The following is a 26,763-nucleotide window of genomic DNA, read 5'->3' as shown; positions in this document are numbered from 1 at the left end:
TTCCCAGCTCGGTCTCCACTAAACTGAGAAGGGACTGGAAGGAGCAGCCGCACCGCAGCGCCAGCCAGCCTCCCGCCCTCGGTCCGGATCTTCAATGGTCCTCGGGGCCCCGGCCAATGGAGGAGCCTCGGGATAACCCTCTGAGCGCGTTGCTGGGCTGAGAGCCGTTAGGCGCTCCACCATTGTTGACATCCATCCTCCCATCCCATCCCATGCCACCCCATCCCATCCGGGGCTCTCGTCACTCCAGCCACCGGACTTTGACGTTGGCAAACCCTTTGTCCGGCTCCTGCCCAGTTGCATCCCCGGACTTTCGCCTGCAACCAACACGCTGTCGTTGATTCGCAACTCCATAACAGCCTCGCGCTGTCGAACGACGACAGACAAGACAACGCCGCATCGGTTGAGCGCCGCCGTCTGCCTCTGCTGTGTTCGGCGCCCTCCCCCCACCCCCTCCCTACGCACCCAGCGATGCGACAACATTCCTTCTAAATGTCATCGCCGTTCGATCGCCCCGACCGCGGGTCCTCGCGACGCGGCGTCTGGTCGCATTGGGTGCCGCTCGCCGTAACTGTCACAGTCGCAACCGTTGGCCTGGCCGCTTGGGTCTGGAGCCAGCGCAAGGACGACGAGGGTGGCGCCGTCGACCACGATGCCGAGCCCGACCTCGACTACGAGAATGCAGACTACGGCGACAACCCTCCCTATGGCGCAACGAGCCGCGACCGGACCGCCGACGCACGGCCGCCGCGACGCGACGACGAGAGCATCGGCGTAGGCCCTGGCCCCGGCCCCGGCCCTGCGCCGAGCGACGTCTCCGCTGCTGGATGGGGCGCGCGCATGTCCGGCGCTCTCCGGCGTACCCCGAGTCCGCAGCAGTTCCTCGACTCGACCGGCAAGACGGTCGCCGCCGGCGTTGCTGCGGCCGGCGCGGCCATGGGCAAGGCCTTGGCCTCGATCCGCGAGGAAGACAAACACTATGGCGAGAACCCGTGGTCCGAGGAAGCCGACGCGAAGAAGGATCGCGCCGCGCCCGCATCGGACAAGAGACGCAGGACTGTCGCAATTGTGGTGTCGGCAGACGCGCAAGTGTCGGCCGCCGACGACCACGAAATTGCCGTGCGTGAACCCCAATCCGTCCCTGGCCATTGATCCACTGACACGCTGCGCAGTCCATCCTGTCTCACATTCCGCGCCACAACGACTTCTCCCGGATCAAGCTCTACATCCTCATCTACGCCCCTGACCTGAAGGACACTGCGCTGGAGACTGCTACCAGTAACCTACCGCCGCCTTCGCTGAGCTCGTCATTTTCTAACATTGGCCACGATCAAGCGCAAACACCGGGCGAGGAGGCCAAGAGCCCTCTGTAAGTTTTCTTGTGGACGCCGGAGTGAAGTTAAATGGACGCATGCTGACGAATTCAAGTGCGGCTGCGACGAACAATGCGGCCTTCAACGCCGTGTATTCACAAGCGCTGACGCTCGTGGACAAGGAGCCGATGATTCTGCCATTCACGACGCCGAATGGCCACGTCCACATCTTGCGCCATATCCAGCCCGAGGTCGTCTACCTCCAGGAGTCGCTGGCGGGCGACAACGGCAGCATCATCACCAACCTTCAGACGTGGCTGCGCCACGACGTGATCCTGGTTGTCGGCGCCGAGAGCGGGTCTGGTGGCCTGGCGGACAGTGAGTCAGAGGCAGAAAAGAGCGGCAAAGAGGAGAAGTGGTGGCAGCGCCCCGAGAGGGTTGGCCGCGGCCGCGGCGTCGTGGTCGTAGACGGCATGCGGGTGCATGACGACTGGACTCGTCGTGTCCAGGGCCGGGAATGATCAATGGGGCCACGAAGTGGAAGGCTTCCGACGCTGGACAGGGACGGGATTGACCAAGATGCTGGGATGCCACGTATGTACATGTAAATAGGATCTCTGGTACCACCAAAGCTGAGATATGATTGACGTATTGCCACGCTATGCCACTTTGTAGCACCAACTCTGTTGTGAGCATCGAGGTGGGACGCGAAGGGCCATGCGGAAGTGGCGTTGCAGACCCAGCAACAAGGCGCGAGAAAAACACTTCATGATATCGTGCAGTGTTGACCTTAAATTTTTACATCCCCATCCTGCGCGACGAGACGACAAGCTTTTCGCCAAACATCAAACCCTCTGCGCGTTTTGCACCTTGTTTGTTTGCCTTTGCAACATCGCAACCCATTGTACAGGGTAGGCCAGCAGTTTGGGGCGCTGACCAAAAAACACGGCCGTCACGTGATCGCAGCGCGTGCTCGTCCATCGTGGGGGCCAAGGCGCATCGACGAGACGACCAAGGACTACCGGACGCTCACCCTTGCACCAAGCACGTCGTCGTCTTCGCACGTCGGATATCCCTCGCTCGCTTTTGTCGCTGCATCCCGGAGAAAACGCAGGACCCTTTCGCCCTCGCTCACCGATGCATTATTTCTAGCTCCCGCTGCCCGACCCGTGGCTGCGCTCGCCCGCTGCTCGTACTACTTTGGTTGTATGTACTGCCAGCGTGGGAGTCTCCGCAGCCCACTAGCGCCAACCGCGACGACTCGACATCATCCCTCCGACCTCACCTCACCCGGCATCGAGCGACGCCCGCCCTGCGGCATCCATGATCGCGTCTTGGGGTGCGATACAACGCCCTGAGCCAGGAGACCGATCGGCGGACCCGAATCACCAGCGTCGCGAGTAGCGAACACCACATACCCGGCAGCCACCATGGTTACCGTCAGCCCCGTCCCCATTCCTACGCCAAAGACGAAGCGGCCCATCCCTCCGGGCATACAGACTAATGGCTCCTCTGCGCCGGCGGGGACGTCGTCGCCGTCCCCTTCAATGTCTGCGAAGAAGCCCCCGACGAGCGCCGCCAAGCAGACCCCGACCTCGGCGAGCGATCGCACCATTACCGCCTCCACCGTGCGACCGGTGAATCGCGCCCGTCGGGAAGCATCATCACAGGCTCTGGGTAGGGCCTCGAGAAATAGCGCGGGCTTGCGCATTGCGTCGTCGCTCGATATGGTGGCTGTAGACTCGCAGCCGCGCCCATATGGTATGTTTTCGTCTTTGCTCGTTAGCGCGTCGCGTTTCTGACACATGGCAGCCCTATCGCAAAGCGATGTCCTCAAGAAATTCGCCGGCCGACCTCCGTCTCTGGTCATCCATCTACATCCGGGACACTTTCGGTTCGACGGACAGGACAGCGTGTTCGCGTACAAATCCCCCATGAAGGTGTTCTTGGAACACCTCCGCGCCAAGACGATCCCTCACGACCTATTGGAATACTTTATCCAGGCCAATGTGCCTTTTTACGATGGCTGCCTTATTGTGCAAGTACACGATCACAAGTCGCAAGCACAGCCGAAAGACGACAGCAAATCCAAATCCGCATCCAGCGCCGTCGTGCCGTCGAGCATCCATAACTACAACCAGTATCTAACTCCTTCGCCCTATATCCCGTTTCCCAAAGATGGAGCGCAGACCGGCGGGGCGATCAAGAAGGACGACGAGAACCAGAAGGAGGCGAAACCGGCCGACAAGGATGCGGAGAGTATGCCTGCCCCGAGCCTGCCAGGGGACGGCTCCAAGGCAAAGTCGCCCGCCAAGGCCAAAGTCTTCACCAAGGTCATGTTTCCTACGCAGGAGAGCCTGCAGGCGGACCTAAGAATAAAGGCGACGACGGCCGGGACTGCCACCGATGGAGCGTTGCCGCCGTCGACCCCGATGTCCTTGGTGCCTCCGACTCCGACCGCCGGCAACATGCCACCCCCAGCGAAGCGCCAGAAGAAGGAGAAGATGGAGCTCGATGGAAGCAACATATACGCGGTCGAGGGGCAAATTTTGCTGGAGACGATGCCCAAGCTCATGCTTGAGCCGACAAAGAATGCCGAGGAGACGATTGCTCTTTTGGAGGCCTGGGCGCATCCCAGCCATTCCGAGCCGCCCCCGCAACCCAAATCGCGCAAGCGTACCGTGGCCGAGATGGCAGCGGACGAGGCCGCAGCCGCCGACCAGGAGCGTTATATGCTCGTCCTGGACGACAGGCTGTCCGCCACTGCAGCGGGCAACCAGGTCTCGGGAGGTGCCGACGGGGACGCACAAAACGGTGGCACCACCTTCGAGCCCAGGTTCGAACGGTTCAAGGTTATCGAGGACATCAAGAGGGAGCAAGCCGAGAAGAAGGAACAGGAGCGCATCAAGCAGCAGGAGAACGACCGCCGGATGCATATGCAGCGACAGCAAGAGGCTATGCAGAGGCAGCAGGCCGAGGCCGAGAAGGCGAGACGGGATGCGGCCGCGGCAAGAGAGAATCAACTGCGACAGGCCGAAGCTCAGCGACAAGCCATGGCGGCCCGTGCCGCCGCCGCGGCGAACCAGGCGCAGAACGCACAGAACATGGGCCAGCCTCAGCATGGACATCCCGTTCAGAACGGGACCATGCCGACCGGCATGCCCAACGGTGTCGCCGTTGCCGGTCAAAACGCCATGGCCAATGGCATGCAAGGCCAGGCGCAGCCTCGTTTCCCGGCTCAAATGTCACAAGCCCCCGCTTCGTCACCCGTCATACGACAGGGTACACCACAGAATATGTCTTCACCGATGGTCGGCAGCGTCCCCATGCAGCAGACCAACTCGAACATGGCCAACAGCCCTCCCCGACCGCCCTCGGTGGTCCAAAATGCCCAAATGGGCGTGCCCATGGCCCATCAAATGTCTGCCCGGGGCAGCCAGCAAAGTCATCCCTCAGGAACACCCCGTATGCCTCACTCCACACCCAACATGGCTCATGGCACGCCCATCAACCGGCCTGCAATGGTTGCAACTCCGCGCATGACGCAGGCGAGCCCGCCACCCAACATGATGGCCCAGAACTCGCAGATGGGCCAGGCCATGATGATGAACAACCAAGGTATGGCGCAGCACAACCCTCAGGTGTTTGCGCAGATGGCGGCCCAGCAGCGTGCCATTGCCCAACAACAGCAGCAAATGGCTGCCATGCAGGGCGGCGGCGCGCACGCGGGCATGAACGGACAAGGAATGTCTCCACAGCAGCAGCAACAGATGATGCAGATGATGCAGCGGCAGATGATGCTGCAACAGCAGCAGCAGCAACAGCAACAGCAGCAGCAGCAGCAGCAGCATCAACAACAGCAGCCGCAGGGAGGTATGATGACGCCCCAGCAGCAACAGCAGCAGTTTGCCCAGTACGCCCAGCAGCTTCAGAACATGCAGGGCAACCAGCTGCGGCAGATGAGCCCGCAGATGCAGGCCCAGCTGCAGCAGATGGCGCGTATGGGACAGATGGGCAACCCGATGCAGCGACAGGTCAGCGGCCAGATGATGAACGGCAACGTCAACATGCAAGCATTCGCTGCGATGCAGATGCAGCAGGCACAACAGGCGCAGCAGCAGCAGCAGCACCAAGGGCAGCCGCAGCAAATGGGGGCCAACCCTATCCAGGCGCAGATCCAGGCCAGCGCTCGCCAGATCTACGGACGACTGCTCCAGGCTGCCATTGCCAAGTTTGGCGGACAAGACCGGGTACCGCCAGAGGCGATCGACAAGATGAAGCAGTCGTCTATGGCCCAGGCGCAGCAGTTGCTCCAGCAGACGATGGCGCAGCGAAGGGCACAGCAGCAGATGATGCTCCAGCAACAACAGGCGGCAGCGCAGCAGCAGCAACAGCAGCAGCAGCACGCCGCAATGCAGGGCATGGGAGGCATGATGGGACACCAAGGGATGTAGGCTCTCCCTTGGGGAGTGGGATGATTCAAGAGGTCTACGATATCCTTGCGCAGCGGCGCTACGCTGAGCGGAAGCCAAGCCGGCTGGGCTCGGCCACGCTGGGAGGGATGGTTGTTTTTGCGTTGTTTGTGCACTTGTGTTGCTCTAATACCCCCGGGAAAGGTTTCGAGGCTATGGGTTTTGCTGGTCGTCCACGGCGGCGGACGACGGTTTTGTTTCGGTACCAGGAGTCATTGCAGTGGTGGTCGCTCCGGCGCGGCGTTCGTTGGTCTGGGGTTTTGACTCTGTATGCATGGGATGTATTATAGGAGCAGCGATGATGCAAAAGAAATCGTCGGCATTTGAGATTCTAAATAAGCGTGCAACGTGAGCGGCTTCTGGTGATGACGGTACGTAGTGAGTTGGTATCCGCGAGCAGCAGCAGTCCGGTGTGACGTTCTTGGTCGGGGCCAGTCACGTGCAATTGGCTCAGCGATCCACCATGACGGAAGCGCGGCGCGGCCGCCCAGGAGAGGAAGCTGGTCACGTCCAAGGCCGGGCAGCAGAGCGAGCCACATGGGCTCCTTCATCGCTCAACGTGACACCTCCATCATCGAGCTTCCATCCACCCGTCCCAGCCACTCTTTTGACGCGCGCATCTGGCCTGGAGCTGCTTCATTGTCGCTTTTGCTATTTCTCACCGATTTGATAGACCGCATCGTCTTCGTCGGCTCCCGACGTAGCTCCCAGCGACTCCGCCCGACCTTTCCCATCATCCCCACTAGCCTCCATCACCCTTTGGCAACCACCCGATGCATCCGCCGCCGCAATTATCGGCGCTCGCCCTCTCCGTGCTCCTGGCGCCGCTGCCGGCGTGGGCGATGCTGGACTGCAAGAACATCCGCGTCGATGGCCACAGCTTCGACCTGAGCAAGCTCGACGGCCCGCACTCGGTCGTCACGACGTCGTATGACTCGAGCGCCGACACGCACCGCAACACGACGTATACGCTGGACGTGTGCAAGCCGCTCAAAAAGAGCACCGACAAGGAGAAGCAGAAGGCGGAGTGCGTTAACAACACCAGAGGTAAGAAGACCCGGCGTGTCCCGGCCTGGTAGCCGTGCCGTTACATGCAACGAACTGACGAAACATTTCCAGTCTGCGCGATCCAGCACCTGCTGCAGGGCAAGACAGATGTCGTCGAAAAGGTCGTGGCCATCGCGGGCGCGCTGGAAAACCTCGGCGGGTCGCAGTTCGAGTACGAGGCGACACGGCTGAAGACGAGCGACTCCAACAGCGACTCGGAGAAGGAGGGCCTGCGGCTCGTGCTCAAGGGCGGCAAGTTCCCGCTCGACGGCAAGGTCAAGGACCGACGCGAACAAAAGGCCATTATCGAGTTCCTGTGCGACAAGGACAAGGAGGGCAATGAGGGCGAGTGGGAGTCTGAGGACAAGTACGAGGGCGGCAAGAAGCTGCGACGGGCTGACGACAAGAAGGACGAGAAGAAAGAAGACGGCGAGGACGGCGACAAGGACGACGGCAAGGAAAAGTCGTCGTCGGAGCACCAGCTCAAGAAGGACAACGCGGCGCTGATCTGGAAGAGCTACGGACCGGAGAAGGACGCCGATGTGCTGCGGCTCGAGTGGCACACCAAGCACGCGTGCGAGACGCGGGACGGCAGCGGTGGGGATGACAACGGCAACTCCAGCACGCACTGGGGCTTCTTCACCTGGTTTGTCATCATGTAAGTTCGGCCGGTTTTTGGTTGCTTTGTTGTTGTCGTGGATGCTAACCGGGGCGGCAGCGTCTTCCTGGGCATCGCGGCCTACTTGATCTTCGGGTCGTGGCTCAACTACAACCGCTACGGAGCCCGGGGCTGGGACCTGGTCCCGCACGGCGACACGCTGCGCGACATCCCGTACCTGCTCAAGGACTGGACGAGGCGGGTGCTGAACACGGTACAGGGGACGGGCAGCCGGGGCGGATACAGCGCGGTCTAGGCAACCGGCCAGAGCTGAGGGAATGGCTTGATTTCACCGCTGTGGATGGTACCTGACGAGTTATAGAGATGGCCTCGGGACGAGGCTTCGTGTTGGTGACCGACCGGACGGAGCCTTGCGCCTGCACGGTGCGCATATGATGATTTGGTAAGTATTTTGTGGCAGCTGGCGATGGCATGCGTCTCGGTCTCTCGAGTGTACAAATATGCGGGCTGCGGCAACACGGCATGCTCCTTTTCTGTTTTCGAGGCAGAGATTGCCATTTCTCGGAGCACCTCCGATGTCTGGAGCGTGATTCACGAGCGCTGTTGGGTGTGATTCATACTTTGTACTCGCGGTAGTAATTGATGGAGGACGGGGGACAAAGGGCGTGGATGCGACGCGCCCTTGGCACACGGACAGCCGAGGAGATGCGCCGAGCCCGCTGCTGCTCCCGTGGTGGTGTGTCACGCCCACAGCTGCTCGGCAATGCCAGGTTACCTACTTCGTACCTCCCTAGGAAGTAAATGAAAGGGCAGTATACAGCAGGTAGTATCCCTATGGTAGCGGTACCTTGGCATGACTATGCGCGGATTTGTCGCCTCCTGCGTGCGCCTTTATTTTAGCAGCGCGGCATGTTGCATGGATGGCTGCGACGGTGACAATTGCAGCGCCAGTGAGCCATATTCCAGTCGCAGTTGGGCGTGTTAGTCGCCGTGTCTCTACCTCCGAGCCCCTGGTACTCGCACCCGAGGGGCCGGTAGCGGTACCGGACCTTTATCGATAAGGCGCCTGTCGAATAAATGTCGACTCACACCCACCCGCACTTGCCCATGTCCTACCATCTCCCCCCTCTGCCCATTGCTTCGCTTCGTCCAAGGTGTTTACTCGGCCGGGGCACTCAATGGCTCTGATTCTGTCTCTTCGCCGCCAGTCGCGGGCACTGGCGGGCTCGTCGTGGGCGGCGGCGACGGCGGCGGGCGTTGCGCGGGGCCCGTCGCAGCGCCGGTGCTTTGCGTCGAACCTGGCCGCCGGCGTCCAGCAGACGATCAAGGTGAGTTTTTCTGCGAGGACCTTTTCCCCTCCGACGAAGCAGCAGCAGCAGCAGCAACAGCAGCTGACGCGAGAGCCACCCAGAGAGATGCCGCCCTGCCGAACCCGGACCCCAGGGACGACTCGCCCAGCGCGGCGCTCGTGGCCGAGCACAGCCCCTACATGGTGGCGACGTACGCGCGCCCGCCGCCCGTCTTCGTGCAGGGCGAGGGCTCGTGGCTCTGGGACGTGGAGAACCGCCGCTACCTCGACTTCACGGCGGGCATCGCGGTGACGGCGCTGGGCCACTGCGACGCCGAGTTCGCGCGCATCGTGGCCGACCAGGCCGCCACCCTCGTCCACGCCTCCAACCTCTACTACAACCCCTGGACCGGCGCCCTGTCCAAGCTGCTCGTCGACAAGACGCGCGAGCTCGGCGGCATGCACGACGCCGCCTCCGTCTTCGTCTGCAACTCGGGCTCCGAGGCCAACGAGGCCGCCATCAAGTTCGCCCGCAAGGTCGGCAAGGTGCTCGACCCCTCGGGCGGCAAGACCGACGTCGTCTCCTTTGACGGCGCGTTCCACGGCCGCACCATGGGCGCCCTCTCGGCCACCCATAACCCCAAGTACCAGAAGCCCTTCTCGCCCATGGTACCCGGCTTCCGCATCGGCCGCTACAACGACGTGGCCGCCATCAACGACACCGTCACCGAGTCGACGTGCGGCGTCATCGTTGAGCCCATCCAGGGCGAGGGCGGCGTCCAGACCGCCACCCCCGAGTTCCTCGTCGCCCTGGCCCGCCGCTGCCGCGAGGTCGGCGCAGTCCTCATCTACGACGAGATCCAGTGCGGCCTGTCCCGCACCGGCGACTTCTGGGCCCACGCCGGCCTGCCCCGCGAGGCGCACCCGGACATCCTCACCTCGGCCAAGGCCCTCGGCAACGGCTTCCCCGTCGGCGCCGTCATCGTGAACGACCATGTCGGCAGCAAGATCAAGGTCGGCGACCACGGCACCACCTTTGGCGGCAACCCCATGGCCTGCCGCCTCGCCCACTACATGGTCGGCCGCCTCGCCGACCCGAAGCTGGCCCGCGACGTCGCCACCAAGGGCGACCTGTTCCGCAAGCGCTTCGCCGCCCTGAGCGACCGCTTCCCCGGCCTCGTCTCCGAGGTCCGCGGCCGCGGCCTCATCCTCGGCCTACAGCTGACCGAGGACCCGGCCCCGATCGTCAAGGCCGCCCGCGAGAGGGGCCTGCTCGTCATCACGGCCGGCACCAACACCCTGCGCTTCGTGCCCAGCCTGCTCGTCTCCGAGGACGAGATCAACCAGGGCGTCGACATTTTGGAGGAGGCCATTGCGGCGACGCGGCCGTAGGCGGGTTCTCACGAGGGCAGAGGGACCTGCCGTCTGACATGATGCTGTTGCGTTCGTGCTCGTTTTGCGTTTGAGTGAGGCGTTTACAGTTTGTCTGCAGAAAAAGGCTGTCTGGATACCAAGGCAGGCAGGCTAGCGAAGATCAGTCGTGTACATAGACAGACAAACAAGGAGTGCAAAAGCCGTTCATCAAGACACCAATCGCCTGTCTTCTCTGCAGGGTGAGTGTCTGCTTCTTCCAGCAAGGCGCGCTTCGACTGGCTTCGACACCGACGACCTACGCCCCTTTCCTTGCCCCCCTGGACTGGGATCCCAAACCGGGCGTGAAAAGCCTCGGGCCGGGCCACAACTCTACGTGCTCGAACTTTCTGCCCGGCTGGTTGGACCCCCCCCCTTACGAGACTGCGGGCGTTGGACAGTATAATAGAGTTGTCTTCGAGGAAAAGGCTATACACCATACGCGCGCGCGCGCGCGAGTCCTGTAAGCCACGCCCACTTTGTATAAAAAGCACACTTTCGGCTCGTCCACTTCCTCTCCTGTCCAGGACCAGCACCGGAGAGAAACACTTGCTTGCACCGTACATCTCCCATCTCTCTCCCACTCGGGCAGCACTTCTTCTCTCCAGTCGTCCACCAACCACCACCACCAACAATACCGCCGCCACCAACATACATCTTCCACGCAGGCACTGCTACTTCTCTGCAGCTTCGTCCACCCCTGACATATCCCACTCGAACCCTCTTCTTTTCATCCTTCAACTCTAGCACTGTTCTCTTCAGAGTTTTCCAAGATGAAGCCTCGCGCCCTCCTCCAGTCTGCGTGCCTCGCCGGCTCGGCGCGGGCGGCGCTCTGGGCTCGTGGTTATAACAACAACACCACTGCCACCAACATCAACAACAGTTACAGCAACAGCAACACCATGGGCGGCGGCCGCTTCGTCAATGCCACTGCGCCCGTCTATGTCAACAACACGGCCGCTACCACCGCCAACGACAACAACACCACACCCGACAAAAGCGGCGTTGAGGATATCGGCAGCGGCAGCAGCAGCAGCAGCAGCAGCAGCAGCACCGACGACCTCTCCTCCGCCGTCGGCGTCACCGCCACCCTAGGGGGCTACACCATCCCGCGCGACCTCCCCGATGGACACTACACCATCGCCCTCCACCCCAACGGCACCGCGCTGCACACCCTCCGCTGGCACGCCCCCTCCCGCCGCTGGCACACGCTCCACCGCCGCGCGGGCGGCACCGGCGAGTACACCTTCCTCGTCGACGACGCGCACCTCCGCCTCGAGGCCGTGTCGCAGGACTCGCACGCCCAGCAGCGCGTGCCCCTCCCCGCCGACAAGCTGCAGTGCCACTGCCTCCACCAGCGCGCCTACTCCCCGCTCAACTACCCGCTGCCACCCGGCGACTACTACGCCTCCAAGCAGGAGCTCTTCAACTGGTGCAACACCTTCGGCTGGCAGGGCCACCACGTCAGCATGGCCCTCGGCGGCAGCGTCGCCGTCTACGTCTGCGGCCGCAAGCACACCCACCACGTCAACGGCGTGTGCTCCGAGGCAGAGTACCTCGCCGCAGAGGGCATCTTGAATCAGACGTGCGGCGACGCCGGCGGCTACGTCTTCATCGACGAGTGGAACAAGGAGTATGGCCGCATGTTTCGCGGCGAGACCATCTGTCGTCTGTGGCAGGACGGGCCCGACCAGCTCATCCCCGTAAAGACCGTCTTCGACGACCCTGACGGACGGGGCTCCCTCACCAGCGAGCCCAAGGGTGACAGGCCCGACGAGTCGGCAAAGGACCTGTACGACAAGACCGTTTTCGAGCCGCTCGAGTCCAAGTTTGGCAACGAAGGCGACGACGACGAGCGTCAGGACTTTCGTGGTACCTATTCGCAGTATAGCCCCGGCTGGGGAGAGGGCTGGAAGACTCTTCCACCGCCAAATGAAGAGGAATGGAAAGAGGACTCTCACTAAAGCCGCCTGTGTGATGAGGTGGATGGGGGAGGGTACTTTGGTTTTGCAGGGTCTATGGGCGTGGCCTGGGGAATCTGCAATATCCGGCGGTGTGCTTAACGTGTTATGAGGTCATTCATTTCTCATTTCTTATCAGTTCATGTACTCTGAGGTAACCGAATAATTGTCGCTACTCCTACAGTTCCATAGCCATTCGACGTATGGTTCTAACAAGCTGCGTGTGTCTTGCCAGTCTTGCCCTGCAGCGAGTGCTTCTCGTCCTATCTTTGGTCAGCCGCTTGTCCAGAACCGGTGCTCGGGACAGCTCACCTTGTATGCGTGCGTCTTGTGCTTCACGTGCCGGGCTCTGCCTGCGGCCGGGACATGCGTGTTGAGATACTCCTCGCGCTTCTTGAGGCTCTCCTCGTCCGTTTGCTCCAGAAGACCGACGCACAATTTGATGTCGTCAATAAGAATGTCACACTTGCTCCGGGAAAAGTCCTCACGAACGACGACACGGAGCATCTTGAGCTTGTTCGTGTGAGGGGCCATTGTGTATGCCGGAACAACCCAGCCACGGCTGCGCAACTGGCGAGCAAGGGCAAACTCGTCGTAGAACCGCTCTTTGCCTCCCTCCTTCTCGTTGGCGAAGCGGAAGGCAACAAGAGGAAGACCCTCACCGGCGCGCTTGGACATGATTTTGAAGCCCAGAGACTCAAGAGACTCGGTCAGGTAGTCGGCGTTGCGCACCAGGTTGCTCATGATGGCTCGGTAGCCGTGCTTGCCTAGGCGGATGAGCTGGTAGTACTGCCCAATGACCTGTGAAGCTCCCTTGGAAAAGTTGAGAGTAAACGACGACTGTTGGGCACCGAGGTAATCGATGTTAAAGACGAGGTCCTGAGGTAGGTACTCGGGAGCTCGCCAGACGACCCAACCTACACCGGGGTACACGAGGCCATACTGAAAAATGCATGAGCCGCAATGGCATAACTGAAATTGGACCGGACGCTGGGATCATACCTTGTGACCTGAGACGTTGATCGAGACGACCTTTTCGCAGCGGAAATCCCACTCGAGGTCCGGTGTGACAAAGGGGGCGACAAACCCGCCGCTGGCGGCATCGACGTGAATAGGCACGTTGATCTTCTTCTTCACGAGCAGGTCGTTGACGGCCTTGACATCTTCGTAGTCGCCGGTATAGGTCGTGCCCATAATCAGAACGCAGCCAATCGTGTTTTCGTCACACAAGGAAACCATCTCCTCGGGGTCGATAACGAAGCGCTCAGGAGTGCAGTAGACAAACTTCTCCTCAATCTCAAAGTATCGCGTCGCCTTTTCCCAGCAGACCTGGACGGCCGAGGACATGATGAGGTTCGGGTTCTCGGTGCTCTTGCCTTCGGCCTGGCGACGGATCTTCCAGCGTCGCTTCATAGCCAGGACGGCGAGCATGATGGCCTCGGACGAGCCGACGGACGAGGTGCCGATGGCGCTGCCGCTCGGGGCGTGAAACAGGTCGCCAATCATGTTGACGCAGCGGTTCTGGATCTCTGCCGTCTGTGGGTATTCCTCGTAGTCGATGAAGTTCTTGGGGAGGGCGTCGGCCATGAGCTTCTCGGCTTCGTCTTCCTGTAGGACGTGAGTCGTGGGGTCAGCCGGTGAGGTCGACAAGGATGTGCGGGGCGGGGCGGGGCAATATCGCACCATGTAAGTCGTAACGAACGAGGCCAAGCTGTCGGACGGTACGGTTAGTATTTCAGAATGGCTGGTAGTTGCGGAAGAACGCACTTTAGCTTGGGGTTGCCATCGAGGCTGAGCTCGTCCTTGATCATGCGGTAGGCGACCTCGCGGGGCATCTGGCACTCGGGCATCTTGGTGGTGGGCAGCTCCTGAGCAGCGAAGCGGGAGCCGTAGACGCTCGTGGTGAACTCGTCGCCATAGCTGGCGAGCTGCAGCAGGTGCGTCTTCTTCTCGATGAGCTTCGCGGCGGCATCGGGGTCGGCGCCGACGCCAGCAGAGGCGGCATCGGTGGCCTTGGGGGGCTCGCCGTCGGCGTGGTGGATGGCTGCGAGGTGGACCATTGCGGGGGAGGATGCTGGGTAGTGACGGTTGTGTATGTGCGTCGCGAGAGAAGTGAAGCTGGCGACGGTCCGTGGCAAAGCTGGAGAGCGAAATCTGGGACAGAGGAGGCAGGTCGAGGAAGGAGAAGGGTAGGGGCAACGGAGGGAGGGAGGGATGGAGGGGGAGGGGCAGAGGTCTAGCATCAGAATAGCTACATAATGCCACTAGTAGAGGATGCAAGCGCGAGGGAGGGAGCTTGCCGAAGCTTGTTTGGCCACGGGCAGGCCAAGGCCTCGCTTCCAAGCAAGGATGAGGCAGGGCTAAGCGTCGAATTGGATGGATACCTTTGCCCATGGACGCCATCCATCCATCCATCCATCCATTGCATCAGCATCAGGGCGGTCGGGTAGGCCGTGCCGCGGTTGGGCCACCTCGCATGGAACAGCTAGCTGCCTTGGACGATTATCCCCAGCTCGGACCTACGCAGTACAAGCTTCATCCCCTGTCACGACTCACTAGGAGCTCGCGCTCGCAGCAAAAAACAAAGGCAAACAATACATACTACATAGCTCGCTTGCAGGCAGAGTCGCGCGCGTCACGACCCGCCGCCAAAACTGGGCGCCGCCGCCCCCTCCGTCCTGTCAGCTTCTCGACAGGCCACCACCACTCGCGCGGGACGACGGCGGGTGCGGCGGCCACTTACACGGGAAGGACGGCGGATGGCTGAGCGTGGATCACCGAGCGTCGATGGCTCAGCACCTGGGGAGCGGGGATCTGAGAAAACAAAAGGTGGGCGAACGGATCTGTCGGCTTGGGATTCCCACGACGGCGCGGGCCAGGGGTGCCAAGTTTCAGCAACCCTGCCGGGGGTGCCGAGCGCCGACAGTAGTACTGTAGATACTGCAGCATACAGCAACAGGAATGCTAGGCATCATCAATCACACACCGCGTCTTCGTCCTTCCATGCAAAAGGCGCCTCGACATGATGAGCCGTTTCCCGCAGACATGGGCGGCGGCGGCGGCCCGTGCAGGCCACGCTCACCGGGGGGCCCCCTAACTACCCATCTGCGCCGGGTTTTCCCATCTACTCTGCGGGGATCTGGAGGTCCTGCAGCGGAGGTTTCGACGGTGAAAAGAACTGCCGAAGAGTGTCACGGCGCGGCGCCAGCGGGTCAATAAGCTTCGGGGGCACAGGGGAGGGGGATGACGTCCACGATGGTGATGACGAGGTGCCCGTGCTGGAATAATAGATCCGAGCGCGTGGTGGGGGGGAAAAGCGGGCGCCTACAGGTACCTGGAGCAGTTGCCAGCCCACGGCCAGGCACACCTGCCCGAGTGGAGCTGGAGGCATCCTATTGTCCGCCAGAGCTTCACTGCAGCATGGCGGGCAGTGCCCGGCATCGAGGTCCGCCGCCACGCGCGCTGTGGGAATTGCAGTGGCTGCCGGGCATCTCCAGGTACCTTAAGGTACCTACTTACCGACCTGGAGGTCCAGCTGAGCCAATCCACCACCTCTAGTACCTTGACAGCGGCATCCATTCCAAGAAAAGCCCTGGCGCTCGGCTCGGACAGCCGCGAGCAGCTCCAGTGGAGGAGTCTCCGGGCATATCTTGGTGGCCCAACCCCCCCACTGCAGCTCCAGACATGGATGTCGCCGCACGCTCGGCGCCAAACTGCCGTCCTTGGCGGCGGTGCTGCATCTCGATTCCCCCCGGGCCCCGGCATGGTTTTCGCCAACGGGGAGCCAGCACGGCGAGACTGTCGGTTCGTTCATTGGCGTGGCGTACCTCGATGTTATTACCGAGTGTGAGTTGTGGGGTTACTAGGTATACATCCAACATGCCATGCAGCGCCATCGTATGCTTCTCTGAATCCTCCTGCACCCCGGAGATAGACTACCTCAGGTAGGCAACATTACCCAATCGTCAAGACATCATCAACGGCTCACCAGGCATCACTCATGATAATCGAACAGTGGTAGTATAGTAAGATGGTCATTCGCTCGTCAAGTGCTAGCCAAAGCTCAACATGCCCGCTAAATACGTCGTGCCTAGTCTTCGCCCCCCGTCCCCGTCAACCCGCTCGCCAGCCCGTGCATCCGCCGCCCCAGCAGGTCGTCGGTGCTCTTGAGCTTCACCAGGCTCATGTTCTTGTTGAGCGCCTTTTTGCCCTTCTTGGCGGCGCCGTTGCCGTTTCCATTGCCGTTGCTGTTGCTGCTGTTGCTGCTGCTGTTGCCATTCCCATTACCGTTCGCGCGCGGCCTCTCCTCTTCCTTGCCCTCCTCGTCCGTACCCTTGGATACTGACGTCCGCGCGCGGCTCATCTTGGTCATGCTTATCTCAAGCGGCCGGTCCTCATCACCGCTCGACTCCGTCGTGGGGTTACGCCGGTGGTGTCGCCACCCTCCGTCCATCGCCTGGCCGTTCTGGGCATGCTGCGGCACCGTCATCGACAGCTCGGCGGGCGGCGTCTGCGGCGGGCGAAGGTGCCGCGTCCGCGCCTGCTCTGCCTCGGTGAAGAGCTGCTCGAACCACACGGCGCACCGCTCAAAGTGCCGCCACGCCGGCGGGTAGATCCCCGGGAACTGCATGAAGCCATGGGAGATGCCCGGGATGAGCATCACCTCGGCCGCCTCCTTGTCGTCAAACGTGCGCTCCGCCCGCTTCGGCCCCAGACGCTCCCGCGCGGCCGCCTCCTTGGCTCGCCGCAGCCGGCCCGCAAACACGACCGTATCGTCCACGAGGGGATCTCGCTCGCCCGTCATAAAGTACGTCTTGGGGAACCGCGCGAGCAGGGACTCGGGCGCCAGCACCGGGCTGAGGAGGTAGTCCTGCGTGAAGTCGGGCCGGTTGTGCGCACCAATGTACAGTATGATCATGGCTCGCATCATCTCGGGAGTGAGCACGCGGTCGTTGAAGTAGGAAATCATGGACGAGGTGGCTAGCCGCGTCTTCATTGGCTGTGCGTGGTGCGACATGCCGCTGTCCACCCGCTTGTCCTCCTTGGACGCATTGGCTGCTGCTGGGTGGCTCAGGGACGAGGGGCCCGAGTGCGAGTACTGAGGTTGCGACTCGTACGGGCTCGTCGGCTCCTCCGTCTGCTTGTCTTCCGGCGCTGGCGTGCTGTCGTCCTCATCGTCAGAGTGATGCGGCGTGCCGACGAGCTCGTTGTACTGCATGCTCTTGCGCCTCACTATGGAGCGGTTCGTTTTACGCATCTTGCGGTCGCGTATCAGCGACATCTGCTCGTCCGTCATCCAGTTGCCAATGTTCATGTCCAGCGCCGGGTAGAAGCACACGAGGCCATCGGGCGGCGGCAGGCTCTCGCGACCGGCGAAGCGTCGGAACTCGGTGCTGGCCGTCTCGAGAATCATGAGCGTTGACGCGACGGCGAGGTTGCCGCCCGCACTGTCGCCGGTGATGATGACCCGGGGCGTTTCGCGACCCGACATGCCGATACAGCGGCCCTTTGTCTTGACTATGGTGGCGTAGACATCGAAGCACTCGTTGAGGCCGTAGGGGTAGGGATATTCGGGGGCCTTCTTATAGTCGAGGCTGAGGATGGGCAGGCCCGACTTGGACGCCCAGGCAAAGAGCTTGTCGTCGTTGCAGCGGGGGTCCATGGCAACGAAGCCGCCGCCGGGAATGTCGAGAATGACGCGGCTGTGGTGGGCGAGGTCGGCGACGGGCCCGTCATAGTAGAGCCAGGCGGCGACGGGTTCGCTGTAGTCGCTGCCCGAGGGCCGGGGGATGCGGATCTGCCGGGGCGGCCACCGGGTGAACCGGGGCCGCAGGAGGCGCTGCAGGAAAGCCAGGTAGGGCGTCTTGCCCTTGTTCCACGAGACGCGCAGGTGGTCGACGGTGATGACGCCGCGGACCTTGCGGACCTTTTCGTCGGCTCGCTCGGCGGCGACGAGGTAGAAGAGGGAGAAGACGATGCTGGCGATGTCGCGGAGCCAGGGGACGCGGATGCGCATGGCGGTCCAGAAGCCGGCGTCGAGGGCCGTCAGGACCCAGGTGGCGCGGAAGTAGGTCTTGTCGTACATGTTGGCCATGGGCTCGGGGCTGGCGAGCCCGACGAGGGCGCTGAAGTTGCGCGAGGCGTACAGGTACATCATGGTCATGAGGAACGTCTGCCAGGCTGTGAGGCGGCGCGAGAGGAGACCCGAGATGGACCTCGCGACGGGCGGGCCATGGCGGTTGCCTCTGCAGTGATAATGCGGTCAGACACAGATTCTGGATGGAAAGTGATGGATAGATGTAATTCACCTGTACAGGTAAAAGGTCCAAAAGGACAGGACGGCAAGGACTTGCAGGCGCCGCGACTTGGACGACGGACGCCCCAGGACGTGGTCTATCATGCTGTCCTCGAGATGGGCGTGTCTATGCTGATGTCGGATTCATGCCGAGCTGGGTCTGGAGAAGAGACGTCAGGAGGAACGGCACTCGCGGAAGAGTCAGGGAGAGTCAGGTCAGCAGCATACATACCTCGCGCAGGGGGACGGACAGGCGAGCAACTCGGGTGGCGTCGATACTCTGATACTGGGCCGTTGGCGCCGCAAGGCGAGGGAAAGGGGAGATGGAGTGCGAAGAGGACAGCGGAGCTTGCATGGCCAGGGCAATGGCTACGGTATTAGTCGCGGCCATGGCCTGGATGGAGCAGCAGCCGCATGTGAAGGGGATCCATCGAGTTCGATCCCTCGTGACTGTGGGTGTGTTTGAGTTGCTGACGTTTTGGGAGAGGCGCGAGGCGGGCTGACATGTGAAAGCGAGTGAGCGCGCGAGCATGGGGCTGGCTCTAACACCTGAGGTAACACGACGTCCACTGAGGCGCTGCGCTGGCGGGTCCTCCAGGAGAATCGGTTAGTGGTGCTAACCGCTGTTGGAGCGAACGGGCCTGGCAATTGTCAACGCGGGCCAGGCCATTGGCGGGGCTCCCAGCTCGTATGGGTGCCCGCACCGACCGCCGTAGTGCACTGCACCACGAGGGGCCCAGGCGGTGGTGACGTTGCTGGCATCCATGGAAGGATCCCGTCCATCCATCCCGTCCCATCTGACTCGCGCCCAGGGATCGCTTCCCGTTGCGCGTCTGACTGTGACACGTCGGCAACGAGACTAACAAACCTGGACAATGCATCTCCCGCAACAATAAGCCACATGGCCTGCTTTGGCGCACGGCACCTAGAGACGCCTCGAGCGACGCCATGCAGCGGCTCGTCATGGAGCGACCAACAGCAGCGTCCATCCCGTCACCGGACTTGCCCGGGCGGCGGTGCGCTGGTCGTGCGCGGGCGGGCGCGTGGGGGCGGCGTTACTGCGCGCTGCAGCATGGAATAGCCGAAAATCCGGGGTAGGCCGCTGCCCTCCTTGTACGTCCACGGGTACCTAGATTGACGAGACATGGCGAGGGCTTTTGTCGGCATCGGCTGAGGACATGTCATGACCAGTCATTGGCCCCGTCTGCCATCAAAAGTCGGAGTATTTAAAGGCCAGATGAAATGTAATCCTTGGGTTCCCACCAGAAGCGGCCTCCACGACGGAGCAGCAAGTTGCCCAAGACAAACACGCCTCTCCCGCCCTAGCACGGAGGTGTAACCCGTCCTCCCGCTTCCCCGTGCAAAAGCCATCACGTCTGCAACACAATAACATCTCGTATCGCAAAGACAGCGTCGCGCATTGGCCGCCTTGGCTGGCTGTCCACAGCACAAAATCGGCCCATTTTCGGTCGTCATTGCAGCGTCATTGTCAAGCTTTCCAGGTTCCAGGCTGCGCGTGCTAGTTACTGGGGCTGGGGGCCGGGGCCGGGACCCCTCATGCCCGCCCTCCTCGGCTGCCACCAGTCCGATCGGCAGGCGAGCGGGCGGGCGCCTTCTGCCACGCCGCTTCCTCCCATCTCCACCTCCACCCACTCAACTCAACCACGACGACGACGCTCCATAAGCACACATGCCGCATCAACTGCTGCCCGGCCGCGTCGACTCTGGCCTTGCATATTGGCGACGGACCATCACGAGACGAACAGCATACCAACTGTAGCCGCCATGTCGGGGAGCGGACAAGTCCCGGGCGAGCCCAGCGCCTCGGGCGCCGCCGACCAACTCACACCCATCGCTGTCCCGACGAGCCCCGTTTCGACCTCTTCGCCGAACCGTGCAGTCCAGAACCGCTTGTCCTTGGGAACCATTGCGTCTCACGAATCCATCTCCGACTCGAGCGACGAGGGACTCCACGTACGCATGAGCCCCGCCGCCGCCAGGAGGTTTGCCCGCCGCAACCTTCGCCACACTTCTGCCACGCCCGATCTTGTCACGAGCCTCGTGCGCCCGCCCTCTCCCGACGCTCTCTACATCGCCCCGGAAGTCCACGGCCGCGTGCGGCAAGGCGCGCTGGCCCGGGCCCTGTCCGCTTCCTCGCACTTGCTGGTGTCTGCCCGCGCGCCCAACGGGGCCTCTGATCGACGCTCCGGCCCTCTTCTTCCCCCCCACCAATCCTCCCTCGACATCCCAGCAAAGTACGGCGGCGAGTCCGTCTTCGACATGTACGGCCTCTCGTACGTCTCCGAGCCGGATGCGAACCTGCTCTGCCCCATATGCCACGACCCACTCGTCGACCCCGTTACGACGCCGTGTGACCACACGTTCTGCTATCGGTGTCTGCGCAGGAGCATATCATCGAGTCCCTCCGGTTCCGCCTGTCCGATTGACCGCGACCTCCTCTGCTGGCTCGACTGCTTCAGCGCCGCGAGGTTGATCCGCACCCAGCTGAACTCCTTGATCGTCAAATGTCCGTACCAGGGGAGAGGCTGCACCAAGGAGGTGAGGCGAGAGGTGGTCGAGCGCCACGCTACTACCGAATGCCGATACAGGGAGTTCTCGTGCCCTGATATGGCTTGCGACAAGAGGGTGCGGCACAAACCAAAAGACGACGAATGCCCTCATCGCCAGATCAGCTGTGCGGATTGTGAGGCTGAGATGGAGCATGAAGACCGTGACATTCATCTCCTGTCCTGTCCCAAAGCCAAGACGCGCTGCCAAGGCTGCTGGCAGCTCGTGGTCCGGTCGAAAATGGATGTCCATAGCGATGCTGAATGCGATGGTGTCGAGGTCGGATGCCCATACGAGGACCTCGGGTGCCCGGTGCGCGCCATTCGCGGCGAGATAGGCGCGCATAAGCTCGGCTGTCCCTTTCACCCCGACACAGCGTCGGGAATCGTCATCAGGAATCAACGGCAGGTCATCCAATCCTACAACGACCTCGGCAGCCAACTACGGGACATGCAGACTAGGCAGGACGACACCAACCGTCGTATCGACGAACTCACATCGACGATGACTCGACGCACCGGCAGCGGTGGCGAATCCATCCTGAGCGACAGTCGCACCATGCAGGACCTGGATGCGGGCTTCGAAGAGGTGCACCAGAACCTCACGCATCTCGAGGCCCGGCAAAGCATGTGGACCCTGAATCAGGTGATGCCCATTCGGGAAGAGGTGACGGAGCTGCGCAACAACATCAACATGATCCGGATGCACGTCAACTGGCTGCTCAACAGGAGCCGGGAGGAGGGGCGCATTCGAGCCGCCAACAATACAGGCGCGTCGACTACGATCCGACGGGACAGCTCGGGCGAGGGAGGCCCGTTGTTGCCGGAGAGAAGGCGATCCTCTGGGGCGGAAACGGACCTTCCGCGGCTATGAAACATGAAGAGAACGAAAGGCTATGTACAACTATGGGCTTGGCATGGGAAAAAGGCCCTGCGTGTATGATTTTCGTGTGGCGTTTGGCGTCGGATACCCTCATGTCATGGTGCGAAAGTAAATCATGGGCAATGACACGTAGAGAAATGATCTAAATATACACATGGAGTTTCTTTTACCTTGAGAAACGGTGAATAGTACGAAGTATGATTCCCGGAATCTCGGGCACCGAGCCCAAAGCGAGGCGGATGTGTTGGTGGCGAGCCCGTATCTCTCGGAAGGATGGCAGGCGGACTTTGGCTGAGCCTCCGGGCCCTGCGCGGAGTTTGCGGGCACGGGGACCGCTGGCCGCCAGACTATTTCTTTTGGGTCCCTATCCTCGCGTCGGTCAATAGCCGATCTTTTCTTCCTTTGCCTGGCTGTCTCTGTATGGTCATTTGGCGTGGCAACAGCTGTTCGAACTGTGCGCAGTTGTTAGCAGGAGACCTCGTTTGGAGGGACCGGCCGGTCCTCAACTGACTGCCTGGACGGAGCTTTGGAAGGTTCTAGGCGGGTACTTGCTCAGGGCTTGGGTGGGATAAGCACCGCCGCCGGACCAGCGCCCCGCACCAGCTACCCGCCCGGACCTTTAGGCACCCGGACCTCAACTGACGTCCACTGCGGTCCCTGGAGGTTGAATTCCGTACCCACCACACTCCACCTCCACGGCCCTGGGCTGCACTGCTGCCACCACCGCGGGGCCCTGATGAAGTAATCCCGGAACCTCCATTCATCATACATCACACCTCATTCTCCAAACCTGCAGCCTTGCCTGCATCCTGGCCGCCGCGCAGCTTCTCCTCCTTCATCACAACCCGCGCCCCGTTTACCAACTCGCGTCTCTCATTTACCCGCGACGAGGGGAACACGGAACGTCATGGACCCCAACGAGGAGCGCCAGATGTGGCCAGACGGCGATGCCCCGGACAAGCAGAAGATGGACCAGGCAAGTCCGCCGTCGCAGACCTCGGCAGCGGCCCGCTCGATTGCTAACCGTGAATGCCGCAGATCCGGGCACGACGCCTCGCAAAGCTGGGCTCCGCAGCTCCGAAGCCAGCCGACAATGCAGACAAGCCAGACTCACCGTCCTCATCCTCGACGACGACACCCGCGCCGAAGCCCCAGCCGAGCGAGAGCCCCCGAGCCAACATCTCCATCACACCCGCCCCGAAGCCGCCGGCGCCGGGCTCCAACCCCTTCACGCAACTAGGCGTCCAGAGCAGCCGCAAAGACTCAGGTAGTTCCAGCCCGCACCGCAAGAGGACCGCCGCTGAGATTGGAGACGGACGCGCAGCCACGCCTCCGCCTGCCGCACGGAGCAAGCCCGCTCCCGCTGCCCAGGTCGAGTCGGACGCCGACTATGCGCATAGGGTGCTCACGCAGGTGTTCCGCATCACCGTCGACCCGCATCACATGATCAGCTCGTCTGGCCAACGGCTCATCTTCGTGCCGAACCTCAACCAGGAGCTGAACGAGGCGGGCGAGCCCTTGAAGCTGTCCGTCAACGTGCTGGACCAGGCCATCATCGAGGCGTGCGGCACCCTGCCGCTGGACCACCCGCTGTTTGGCTACCTGCTGCCGTGCTGGAAGCGAGCGGTCAAGGCGCACACCATGGCCAAGAACGTCAGCCCGGCCAGGTTAGAGGTGCTCGACGAGGCCAAGCGGCTGTGCATGAGCAACTGCCTGTTTTCACTAACGATGCCAGTCCTTTACGGGTCAGTATATCCCCATACTGGAGATATCCACCTAGCTGACTTGAGCTTCAGTCGAGAGGTCAACGCTGACCACGACTCGCTGGTACCGTATCTGCTGCGCGGAATCACAGACGATACCGGCCTCGACTTTGAGTTCATCAGGGAGGCCATCAAGCGTTTTGACGACGACGAAGCGTTCCCGGCGCTCTTCAGCGACGCCATGGTCACCATCAGCACTCGGCTGTCCGCGCTGTCCCTTGGCGACGACTACAAGCCATATGTCCAGGCGCTGTTAACGTACACACGGTTCCCTGTCCTCATCTCCAACCTGGCCCAGCACCCTTGTTTCAACATGGCACAGTCTGCGCCGGGCATCGAACGACACACCATCCTTGGTCCCTTCTTCCGAATCTCTCCTCTCCAGCCGGAGGCCATCAAGAGTTACTTCCCGGGCCCGCGATCCCTGGACCGAACACGTATTGCAAACGCCCAGGACTCCCTCCGCCTTACCTTGAGAGCTCATCAGGATGACCTCTTTGTCATCGCCAACGCCTTCATCAGAGCTGGCCCTGAGACCAGGAGCCTGACTCTGAACTGGTTCGCGTACATCATGAACATGAACCACAAGAGGCGGGCGATTCAGGTTGACCCGCGAGAAGTGGCATCGGACGGTTTCATGCTGAATGTTACGGCCGTCATGGACCGGTTTTGCGAGCCTTTCATGGATAACGACTTTAGCAAGGTGGACAAGATCGACGTCAAGTATTTCAAGCGGCAGCCGCGGATCGACATCAAGGATGAGACGAAGCTCAACGCAGACCAAGCGACGGCCGACAAATACTACTCCGAAAAGGAGGAGGGAGACTCCAACTTCATCTCAGAGGCCTTCTTTCTGACGTTGGCGGCACATCACTACGGAAGCGAAGCTCTCAACTCGCAGCTTAAGAACCTGGACCGAGAGATCAAGTACCTGGAGAAGAATATCAAGGCCATGGAGGCTGAGCGGCCAAAGGTTGCCAACTCTCCACACCAGCTGCGGCTGTTCGAGGAGACGCTTCGTCGCCACACGAACGTCTTGGAGAAGACGATTGCTCTGAAGTACGCCATCGAGGGTGCCCTGCTGGATGAGCGGATGCAGAGCACGTCGCTGCGATTCATGCGATATGTTGCAGTCTGGCTGCTACGGCTAGTCACAGGATCGGACTACAAGCCTGGCAAGGAGGTCGAGTCGATCAAGTAAGTATTTGTTTGCCTCCAGTGTTCGCCGAGGATCTATTGCTGACAGCCTCAGACTACCGCTCTCAGAGGAGCATTCTGAGGCGTTTGCGTGCCTACCAGAATACACCTTGCAGAACATCGTGGACAACTTCAAGTTCGTCTTCCGATGGCTCCCCAAGATCTTGCCGAGCGCCGTGGGTGAGGAAATGATTGCTCTGTGCATCACCTTCCTCCGATCTTCCGAGTTCATCAAGAATCCCTACCTCAAGTCGTCGCTGGTATCCCTTCTCTTCTCGGGAACGTGGCCGTTTATGCATCTGAAGAAGGGCGTGCTGGGCGACCAGCTCATCTCCCTCCCGTTTGCGAACGAGTACCTGCTCCGCGCCTTGATGAAGTTCTACATAGAGTGCGAGTCCACGGGCGGCAACGCGTTTTACGACAAGTTCAACATCCGCTACGAAATCTTCCAGGTCATCAAGACGGTGTGGATCAACGATGTCTACAAAGAGCAGTTGTCACGCGAGAGCAAGTGAGTTTGCAGTACTGGCCGCCCGCTCAGGGTTTGTCGAGCTAACCAGTCGTTTTCAGGGTCAATCGCAGCTTCTTCGTGCAGTTTGTCAACATGCTGCTGAACGACGCAACGTATGTCTTGGACGAGGCATTCACCAAGTTCCCCAAGATGCGCACTCTCGAGAGGGAGCTGGAGAACCCCTCTCTATCAGCTGAGGACCGGCAAAAGAAGGAAGAGGAGCTCCAGACCCTGGGGAATCAGGCCACGTCGTACATGCAGCTCGCCAACGAGACACTCGAGATGATGAAGCTGTTCACAAAGGCCCTCAGCGAGTCCTTCACCATGCCGGAAATCGTGTCGCGCCTGGCCAGCATGCTCAACTACAATCTCGAGACGTTGGCTGGCAAGAAGGCAGCCGCTGAACTGAGCGTGTCCAACAAGGACAAGTATCACTTCCGCCCTATTCAGCTCATTTCCGACTTTGTCGACATCTACCTGAACCTCGGCTACTCGCCCGTCTTCGTCGAAGCCGTCGCCGCCGACGGACGCTCCTACAAGCCCGAGGTGCTCGACCGCGTCACCCGAATTCTCACATCCAAGAATGCCAAGGATGCGGCCGACATCGCCAAGTGGGAGAAGATCAAGGCCAAGTTCCTCGAGGCCAAGCACGAGCTCGACCAGGCGGAGGTGGACCTGGGCGACATCCCCGCCGAGTTCGAGGACCCCATCATGGGCGACCTGATGAAGGACCCGGTCCTGCTGCCCAGCAAGCACATCGTCGACCGCTCGACCATTGTGCAGCACCTGCTCAGCGACCCCAAGGACCCCTTCACGCGCCAGCCCATGACGGTGGACGACGCGATCCCGCAGACGGAGCTCAAGGAGAAGATTGAGCAGTGGCGCGCGCAGCGCATCGCCGAGGCCAAGGCCAAGGCCAGTGCTGAGACGGCCGGCGAGCCAATGGACACGGCCGAGGGCTGAGGGGGGCCGCAGTGCGGACTCTTCCAGGGGTGGTTTGCGAGGATGGACCGCGCCCCCTTGACTTTCCTTTTTTTTTTTTGCCTCTCTCGTTCTTCGTTCATGAGATCATTGCATTGCGATGGGCTGGGAAGAAAGGGGGCCTTTAGACTTCCGGCGAGGAAACAACAACGACAACGACTTTGACGTATGCGTGGGGCTCATGTGACCTTTTCCTTGAGGGGGCCGTGTTTTGTTTCAGTCTTGCTCATTTACTGTCACCCGTGGGGAAAGGAGACGGATGACACAGCGACGAGGAGAGGGAGGGAGAGGGAGGTGGTGCTCGTCCATGGATACGAGCGATGTAGACCTCTCATACGGGGCCGTCATAGAGAGATGGGCCGCAGAGAGCGCGGCGTTTGGTCGCGAGAATGGGAATGAGAAGTCATGTACATACGTGTGTGCGTGCGTGCGTGCGTGCGTTTGTGTGTGCGTGTC

The 26,763-nt window shown here is 61.4% G+C and overlaps 9 protein-coding genes across 9 annotated transcripts; 7 read left to right on the top strand and 2 right to left on the bottom strand.

Annotated features, from left to right (window-relative positions):
- Positions 1–492: 492 nt before the first annotated feature.
- On the top strand, positions 493–1,834 carry PLICBS_008142 (uncharacterized protein; the record flags this gene model as incomplete). The annotated part of the gene is made up of 3 exons (XM_018324371.1): positions 493–1,119; positions 1,173–1,369; positions 1,429–1,834. 3 exons carry the CDS (start codon positions 493–495, stop codon positions 1,832–1,834), a joined length of 1,230 nt encoding a protein of 409 aa, XP_018177550.1.
- A 909-nt stretch (positions 1,835–2,743) lies between these two features.
- Positions 2,744–5,767, top strand: PLICBS_008141 (transcription factor spt20; the record flags this gene model as incomplete). Its single annotated transcript, XM_018324372.2, has 2 exons — positions 2,744–3,074; positions 3,126–5,767. The coding sequence occupies 2 exons, from the start codon at positions 2,744–2,746 to the stop codon at positions 5,765–5,767; spliced, it is 2,973 nt and encodes a 990-aa protein (XP_018177551.1).
- Positions 5,768–6,558: 791 nt separating this feature from the next.
- Positions 6,559–7,746, top strand: PLICBS_008140 (type II membrane protein; the record flags this gene model as incomplete). The annotated part of the gene is made up of 3 exons (XM_065601329.1): positions 6,559–6,832; positions 6,905–7,490; positions 7,551–7,746. The coding sequence occupies 3 exons, from the start codon at positions 6,559–6,561 to the stop codon at positions 7,744–7,746; spliced, it is 1,056 nt and encodes a 351-aa protein (XP_065457401.1).
- An 883-nt stretch (positions 7,747–8,629) lies between these two features.
- Positions 8,630–10,131, top strand: PLICBS_008139 (acetylornithine aminotransferase; the record flags this gene model as incomplete). The annotated part of the gene is made up of 2 exons (XM_065601328.1): positions 8,630–8,779; positions 8,863–10,131. The coding sequence occupies 2 exons, from the start codon at positions 8,630–8,632 to the stop codon at positions 10,129–10,131; spliced, it is 1,419 nt and encodes a 472-aa protein (XP_065457400.1).
- A 791-nt stretch (positions 10,132–10,922) lies between these two features.
- PLICBS_008138 (uncharacterized protein) lies at positions 10,923–12,113 on the top strand (the record flags this gene model as incomplete). Its single annotated transcript, XM_018324373.2, has 1 exon — positions 10,923–12,113. The coding sequence occupies one exon, from the start codon at positions 10,923–10,925 to the stop codon at positions 12,111–12,113; it is 1,191 nt and encodes a 396-aa protein (XP_018177552.2).
- Positions 12,114–12,319: 206 nt separating this feature from the next.
- On the bottom strand, positions 12,320–14,170 carry PLICBS_008137 (uncharacterized protein; the record flags this gene model as incomplete). The annotated part of the gene is made up of 5 exons (XM_018324374.2): positions 12,320–12,373; positions 12,423–13,052; positions 13,113–13,718; positions 13,794–13,821; positions 13,878–14,170. The coding sequence occupies 5 exons, from the start codon at positions 14,168–14,170 to the stop codon at positions 12,320–12,322; spliced, it is 1,611 nt and encodes a 536-aa protein (XP_018177553.1).
- Positions 14,171–16,200: 2,030 nt separating this feature from the next.
- PLICBS_008136 (uncharacterized protein) lies at positions 16,201–18,510 on the bottom strand (the record flags this gene model as incomplete). The annotated part of the gene is made up of 2 exons (XM_018324375.1): positions 16,201–18,355; positions 18,419–18,510. 2 exons carry the CDS (start codon positions 18,508–18,510, stop codon positions 16,201–16,203), a joined length of 2,247 nt encoding a protein of 748 aa, XP_018177554.1.
- Positions 18,511–20,190: 1,680 nt separating this feature from the next.
- Positions 20,191–21,846, top strand: PLICBS_008135 (uncharacterized protein; the record flags this gene model as incomplete). The annotated part of the gene is made up of 1 exon (XM_018324376.2): positions 20,191–21,846. One exon carries the CDS (start codon positions 20,191–20,193, stop codon positions 21,844–21,846), a length of 1,656 nt encoding a protein of 551 aa, XP_018177555.2.
- Positions 21,847–22,762: 916 nt separating this feature from the next.
- On the top strand, positions 22,763–26,289 carry PLICBS_008134 (uncharacterized protein; the record flags this gene model as incomplete). Its single annotated transcript, XM_018324377.2, has 5 exons — positions 22,763–22,880; positions 22,931–23,600; positions 23,652–24,815; positions 24,871–25,326; positions 25,386–26,289. 5 exons carry the CDS (start codon positions 22,763–22,765, stop codon positions 26,287–26,289), a joined length of 3,312 nt encoding a protein of 1,103 aa, XP_018177556.2.
- Between the last annotated feature and the right edge of the window lie 474 nt (positions 26,290–26,763).

Source organism: Purpureocillium lilacinum, assembly GCF_023168085.1.
Source record: "Purpureocillium lilacinum CBS 284.36 DNA, scaffold_6, whole genome shotgun sequence".
Classification (NCBI taxonomy): domain Eukaryota; kingdom Fungi; phylum Ascomycota; class Sordariomycetes; order Hypocreales; family Ophiocordycipitaceae; genus Purpureocillium; species Purpureocillium lilacinum.
Note: the sequence above shows the minus strand (reverse complement) of the source record. Positions and strands in the feature narration are given on the sequence as shown.